Source organism: Pomacea canaliculata, linkage group LG1 (genome assembly GCF_003073045.1).
Source record: "Pomacea canaliculata isolate SZHN2017 linkage group LG1, ASM307304v1, whole genome shotgun sequence".
NCBI classification, from domain to species: Eukaryota; Metazoa; Mollusca; class Gastropoda; order Architaenioglossa; family Ampullariidae; genus Pomacea; species Pomacea canaliculata.
Genome location: NC_037590.1, coordinates 27,957,303 through 27,964,798, shown reverse-complemented (window position 1 = coordinate 27,964,798; position 7,496 = coordinate 27,957,303). Strand labels below are relative to the sequence as shown.

The following is a 7,496-nucleotide window of genomic DNA, read 5'->3' as shown; positions in this document are numbered from 1 at the left end:
CAAAATTAATGTATTGTAATGTTCATGATGATTTAATATCTTTAAATTACCACCATTCTAAACTGCTTGAGGACACTCTTAACTAACAAACTGGCAGTGTGGCAGGTGTTGCTATACCTGTTTGCAGTGCTAGCAGAGACAGAAACACTTCAGTATAACAAGGTCGCGTGACCGTGTTCAACTAGGAGAAAGGTTTCAGCCATAGAGGAGCTGCTTTGGCAAGCGACTGTCAGGTACACGGACATGTCAGGCCCATCTAGCTTGCCACTTCAGCAGATGGAATGCACACGCCTCGAGACTTGCATCGGGGGATCCTATCCCTCTAGTGAAGGCAGCTCACGTGGAGCTGCTTGGCGTGTCTGGAATGAGGTGCCAGCTCTCGTTGTAGAGTAGGGTGGATGTAAACTTTCAGCTTGGTAGTAAGGTTATAACCACTATGCTCACAGATATTCCATCGATACCACTTGCTATAGGCGACTTGATCTCCATGTCGACGTTTGTTGGAGAGCGTGCTGCCCAGGTAGGAGAAGTGTTCAACTGTCTTGAGGTTGTATCCCTTCACCTTGATGTGCAGCTTTCATGACTGGATTCGTGACTGCTGAACCCACTAGAAACCATGATGCGATGGCCAACGGCTGGGGTTCTGTATAGCCATAGCCATGATAGCCTGCCACAGCCTGCCATTGCAATTCATGGCCGCTACCGAGGCAACACTTTCACTGCACAACAAACATATTGCTTTCTTGCCGACTTCTAAATCTAATTCTAACTGAAAGAATAACTACAGTCTTTATTCGACGCAGTAAGCAAGTAATTAGTACATGTAGTGGGAGATTGCGGCAGACTGTGGCTGCGGGCCACATTATCATGTACGACAGAAACAGTCTGCGGCCAGTCAAATTCGCGGGCCGGATCTATGTTGCCCACCCCTGGACTAACGTGTAAGTCATCATATGATTCTTACGCTGTCTCCTAATAAGCGTAATATAAGTTTGTAATGTAAACAATACCCAGCAGGTGGAGTGATGCATTGGATTCTTTGAAGATTTATTTTGCTCGTATAAACCCGAAAATTGTGAGGGTTCGGAACCCAAATACCAGAAGACAAAGAACGAATCCAGGCTACAATGGTTAGTACGAGTCCATGTTCGTCTAATTTCGCAAGCTGCAGCCGACTAATAGGAAAAAAAATGTTATTGCCTAACATTTAAAAAAAACGAAAAGAAAAGGAATCAGAAAAATTGGCCAGAGACATTTTGGGAACACTTTCATGATCGACGGATGGCACATCACCATAGCATTTGAAAATCCTCAGTTACTGTTCAGAGCTGGTACTGATGATTGTTATAAGTACTACAATAATTTCTGGGTTTCGTTCACATGACCTCTGCAATGTGTAATCTCTATAAAGTTGCTGTACATCCAAGACATTTTCTCCTATGTGCACTCAGTGTGCCACCAAGACAGCTGTCTTCCATAGCACTGTTTCGCACATGTTTGTTTTGCCTCGTCTACTCCATGGTAGTGTGTAGTATCAGTACCCAGCTTTTCAAAACACAGTTGTGCATAGTATCTCTCTGGTATCTTGAATTTAGCGAAAATGTCTGGCCTTTGTATGAATGCGTGTGCTCTGTATGTGTGTGGCAGATGTTGCTAAGTCGATTATGTCAAAGCGCCTTGAGGCTGCTGCTGGCAGGCAAATGCACCATACTTTTTATTACTAATATATCTTACAATTGTTTCCTGTGCATTCAGCAGCGGGACATACGCTTCCAGTTGTCTTTATGTTTGGTATTTTTGTGTAATGTGTCGCTTGTCACATTCCAAACACGTTGCGCAGGTGCAGAGTACCAACACGTCATTTCCGCCATGTATTGGGTAAATACAGTGTAACGGTTAAATTTAAACTTTACAGCACACGACGTCTTCGGTGTTGGTAAACATCATTCAGACAAGTGACTTACGACACAAGCTGCTGCCTTGTTCACACCACGGGGCCGGCCAGGGTGGAGACTACACTGGGCTTGCTTGCCATGATCCTGGACAGTGCGTTCATTTCCTTCTTCACCTTGAAACGAAAAACCCACGGCAACTCCCGCCTGGGCACGATCTTCTTTGGCGGGGGCAGCTCGCTCAGGTCGTCAAAATCGTCTGTCTGGGAGAGGACTTCCGGCGGAAAGGGCTGCTCGACGTATGGCGCCACATTGACATCACCCGCAACGAATTTGTTGCCAGAGGAGAAGTCCGGCCTCTGCCTTGGATCTGGCTCCATGGGCCGCCTGGAGCGCGACGTCGCCGACTTCCCGCTACTCTTGGTTGAAGATGCAGACGACCAGACTCCGTGGAATCGCGTCAGCTCAGGGGTTTTGGAAGGCTTGGATGTGAGGGATGCATGGTATGGCGCTTTCTGTGTTGAGAGTTCTCTGCCTTTCCCAATCGGCGATTTGTTAGACAATGGTGCCATGTGCAAAGCGGTGGTAGTCATATTGTCCAGCTCACTGAATGATGGCTGCTGAAAAAAGGAAAATCAGACGTAAATAACAATACGATACATTCGGGGGCGCGGGAGTTAAAAGCATTGTAGTTTGGCAGCACAGATAGACTGGGACCCCTTTCAGATGAGCCAACTTTTAATTGTGTATTAAACGTAATTTTTATGTTAATAAATAAGATTTTTGTTACACTGGGATTCATACGTCGTTGTCCTTTGTTGGAGGAAGAGCAGGTGTGGGGCATGTACCGTGTGGCGAGATTTTAATCAGATCAATTTTTATTGTCCAAGACAGAAAATTTCCTTTTGCTCACAAACCCAGACACATATACAAACATAATATGAGTATATATGTACATACAAAACATAATGGGCAGACATACCAAGACATTCAACACACACACACACACACACCTACACCTCACACATACATGTGAACCTCCTAAGGAGGATGCCAGGTAATGTAAGTGTTTGACATGGTAACATCGTACGCAATGTTCCCCTGCAGAATTATGTTAATGTGGCGGTAAGTATCACGTCATAACTGTCATTCACACGAGAAATCCCAGGAACATCGTAATTTCGTTTGCAGACCAACAATCACGAAGTAAAGTATGGATTGTTGTCTGATTATTATCAAACTAGACTCATAATCATGACCGTTAGCAGTTTACCCATGGGCAAAATTGCCATAACTTATCAGGCTAAATTAACTAGACAGACAACCTAACTCCTGCTTCATAAGCCAGTGAGTAGGTTAACTAACGATCGGTATAGTTGGAATTCCAGACAGTATGAGATTGTGCATGTTGTTTGGTCAAAGTTAAATGGTGAAGCCTAGAACCCAAACTAGAAAATTATTATTAACAATGACCTAATTGTACTCCCCAATCAGACAATCAAAATATAAATCAAACAAAAAGAACAACGGGGGTTAAAAAAAAAACAAACAAACAAACAAAAAAACCAACAACATACGGCTTGATCGTTTTAACTCAACAGCGGGATCGAGGATGGGTAAGGTATCGACAAAGATGTTTAGTTTCGTTTTAAATGGCGTCTGTTAGTCTCAAATTATGAAATCTACAAAATCGGCAATGAGTACACGGTTCTATGCCATCATTATTGTCTAGTTTATTTTTAAGCTTTTGGACAATTTTGTTGTTTCTGTTGAAGGGGATCTAACACGATCGCCAGCATATTTATCCACATTAAACCAAACTGCGAGAACTTCATTAGCAAAGCCCCATTCCATAAACTATCCGTAGTGAATAGGGTCCGGCTACACAAAGGCCAGGAATACGAGAAGTTAGCTGCTATGTGTGGATAATATTTACCTAGCTTGTGCCGGTTAATTGGCTGGCTAAACGTGCTTTGTGAATACAAATGCGAAGAAGCATTCTACGCCCGTTCTGATGTATGTATTTTTGTCCCGCTTGGAAGTAGCGCCAGAACAAATCCGGGATTCAAACTATTTACCTGTTTGCTCACTCGGTCGTTCAGGGGACTGAGACGAGCATTTTGTAAGTTCACTCTAACGCATACTTCAAGCTGAAAAGTCCTGCATATAGTCACGACGCCCAACTCTTCAGTTACAATAAAGGTGGACAAACAACTCAGCAAGGAGATCCACTAACCGTCGATTGGCAAGTATCCCTGCTGACAGATACCCCGAGTCTATCAATCGAGTATAAAATTACAGACATACTGCAGGTAACTTTAAAACTTCGGCATTGTTAAGACTCGAGCTACACCCTCGATCGCGCTTCGTCTGGAAACGTTACCCCTGCTTACAAACAAAGTGTGTTGACACTTTTGCAACGTGTACACTCCTACCCAGCCTGGCATTTACTGTCCTCTGAGTCACCAAAATACAAGCAGACGGGCCGGAGCAGACGAGAATCATACGTGTCTGTCCCGTTATGTACTTATCTAGATGTCCTGTCAATCCCGTAATGGCCGTTCCTTGCCAACAAAATTTTCTTGGTTATTAGGATTCAATTAATATAAATTTATGTTGCTATGAAAAATGTCCCTAGATTTACTGAACTTCGAGCCCTGCCAGCGGCCAGACCAAACGACTCCACGGACTGGACATTCCCCACCCATGTCCTAAACGAATTCTTTATTACAGCTATTTGTCCGCCTGGGTGATATATCTCTCGGCAAAGCACGCCAAATATTCAGCAAAATCATTAGGACATACGTAATTGTTTTATTAATATTCATTCCGTAATTTACCACTGCTGTATGTAGCAGAAGCACATGCCTACTTTCTCACCAACAGGTACTAACACAAAGCTACCCACCACAGATGATTGATCAGTTCTTATAAATACCAGTTTATTTGTAGTCTTGGACAGACTAATCCCTTTCATGACATACCACAGCCACAGCACACCTTCTTCAAAATGTCCATGCTCGACATTAAAAATGATACTTACCTTACATACCATCGTTTCCTAACAACACCACGCAGGACTTCACTTAATTAGTTTGTAGGAAAAGTTAAGTTAGGTAGTCGCACGGGGAGTTCTATTCTTTGGCGTGCAAGCTCGTTATTATACTCAGATTTATGACAGGTGACTCGTGACTCAAGTGGATTAACTACGATGTCAACTTTATACCATTACACTTGCAAGTTTTATCGGGATCTGAAAACAGAGGAGATAACATCCAGAAATCTTTGTTATTGTTTAGGTGAGGAAGTACAGTGAACTAAGGGACGAAGTCATCCGTCCTAACTTCAAGCCCGTTTATGATTCAACCATATATGGAACACATTAAATTACAGCAGGACATTCAAGTATGGTACAAAAGAAAATGCGATTTCTCGGCACTCCCATTTATATTTCTTGTTATTGACACATGCAGGTTAGATTGAATCAGTCACTGTTATTTAGCCCCTACCCCGTAAATCTCTTACTCTGTGCACTTGTGTGTGTGTGTGTCTGGACACTGATTGTCGTGTATCCGTGAGTTTGTGTAGGTCTTGGTGTCTGGATAATACCCGCACGATATTTGGCACTGAGACTTGTATTAGTCTTTGTCCTGGCAAACACAGAGTTGTTTCATGTCGACTGATCTTACCCGAACTAAGCTGGCGCTGTGGTCCGAATACCCGACGAGCATGCTACCTGCCATATAATGGCTATTGTCGGCATGGTGTGGGCTTCAGCAGTGTTTTCTGCCTTCTGAGTTTTCGTAGGATTATGGAAGTATTCAGGCTGTATGTGGGCATCAGAATAATGTTTGATGGTCAGCTACGCGTTTGGGTCTGGTCGGTCATGTTTGTAACTAGCGCTAGTAGCGGTTGGTGACACAGTAATCGTTGGAACAGAACTCCAGGAATGGAGACGTAGCAACACTATTAGCAAAAACACTGGTAATCAATCATGCTTTTCGCCTAGCAATTTTCTTTCATCTAGTTCCCGAACAATAAAGGGCTCTGACATCAAAAACATTACACCAAAGTAAACACAAAGTGTAGTATACTGAAAGTCATTGCACGGGAATAACTCTGCTCATACAGACAGGTCTTCAAACAGCTTAATTCATTGTCGGAAGTAAAGAGCAGAAGATGAGCGTCATCTTACAATACATTTCATTGTCACCATCGTCGTCAGAGGACGAAACGCACATACCTCGTGCAGCAGTTTTTGCCAAACTTCGTGGCGGCACTCTGCGCAATCTTCTTCGGTGGAAAGCCGTTACCCAGTAATAACCGAGCTCCTTTGCCTTTGAAAAGTTTGACGGTGGCGCCGCTGAAATCGATGATGGCCGGACGGGTGGTAGGTCGGGACTTGAACCTCTCGACGTACTCCTCCGGCGCGTTGGACGAAACCACCACACTCCGCGACCCGCCTCTCGGGCGGCCACCTTCTGACGTCTGAAGCATGTCCGAAAAAGTGTAGTTCAGAGGTCGAGGCGGCACGCTGTGATAGATGACGGACAGCGTGTTTCCTTTGCCCATCTTCTTCACATGCAATAGCTTTACGACGACATTGGAGGGTCCCTGTGAAGGATCTGGAACAGTACGTTCGCTCTCTCCTTTCTTGTGCAGCTCCCTTCTAGCTTCCCGTCTAAACTTCTGGCCTCCAATAACCCTTTATCCCAGGAGAATTAAAGGCCAATGGAACTTATCTGACTTGTAATTTTTTACGTCAGTATAGATATTTTCCGGATGATCCAGCATTGGTGCGGAACCTGCTACTGCAGCGTTGATATTATCCCTTGTGACTGGGGGCAACGTTGCCAGCAACAGCGACGCCACCTTGCTTAAGTTCCGTTCAGATATGACGAAAGAATGTCTGTCAATGGAGTGCTACCAAACGGTTGGCTTCCCGTCAAGAGGCCTCTGCCAGCGAAGGAGACGACGAATCCACGCGGTTCAGTCTACGAATAGACACTACGTGTCCTCAGTGCGAGCCTCTGACAGCAAGGTTGCTACACGATTCTGCATGCCAGTGCTCGTCGCCCACGGTATGCCATTGTCTCAAGCTTGTCTAGAGTCGATGTAAACTCTATGCCACCTTCGTGTTGCCCACTGCACAATATTCCCTATTCCCTCCACAATCCACCGACTCAACCCTCAACAAAATGTCATGATTAAGTTTGCCTATACCTATCAGCAACGTCATCATAGCAACATCAAAATAGTTGCCGTATTCTATAATTGAGCAGTTGTACCAAACCAGGACGCTAAATGTTTATGCCTACATTGCAAACTATTTTTGATTTAGGTGGGTGGTGGTGGCAACAGTATCTGGCAAGGGGGTATAGTATAGGTAGGTCTACAGGGGAAGAAATCACTCAGTAAACCTGGGCTCAAACACGCTCGCAGTGTCAAAGGGTGCGTGGGTATAAGAGAGTACAATTAAAGAAGCCGACAAAGCGAAAAGGGTGCATTCCAAGGTGTCACACGATAACACTGCAGGCCCTCACCCAACACCACATGTGCATTTCTTGACATGCTTCTGAAAATTGTGTATAGTAGTACAATTTA

At 44.4% G+C, this 7,496-nt stretch overlaps 1 protein-coding gene across 1 annotated transcript; it reads right to left on the bottom strand.

Annotated features, from left to right (window-relative positions):
- Positions 1 to 931: 931 nt before the first annotated feature.
- On the bottom strand, positions 932 to 6,871 carry LOC112560901. Its single transcript, XM_025233013.1, has 3 exons — positions 6,136 to 6,871; positions 3,971 to 4,052; positions 932 to 2,512 (listed from the first exon to the last, which is right to left on the bottom strand). The coding sequence occupies exons 1-3, from the start codon at positions 6,462 to 6,464 to the stop codon at positions 1,985 to 1,987; spliced, it is 939 nt and encodes a 312-aa protein (XP_025088798.1). The 5' UTR covers positions 6,465 to 6,871; the 3' UTR covers positions 932 to 1,984.
- Positions 6,872 to 7,496: the final 625 nt, after the last annotated feature.

Coding starts and splice junctions, on each gene's coding strand:
- LOC112560901 (XM_025233013.1), bottom strand. CDS start 6,464: ATGGGCAAAGGAAACACGCTGTCCGTCATCTATCACAGCGTGCCGCCT. Junction 4,053..6,135: donor GGCAAAAACTGCTGCACGAG/GTATGTGCGTTT, acceptor GACTATATGCAG/GACTTTTCAGCTTGAAGTAT. Junction 2,513..3,970: donor ACGACCGAGTGAGCAAACAG/GTAAATAGTTTG, acceptor TCCTTTTTTCAG/CAGCCATCATTCAGTGAGCT.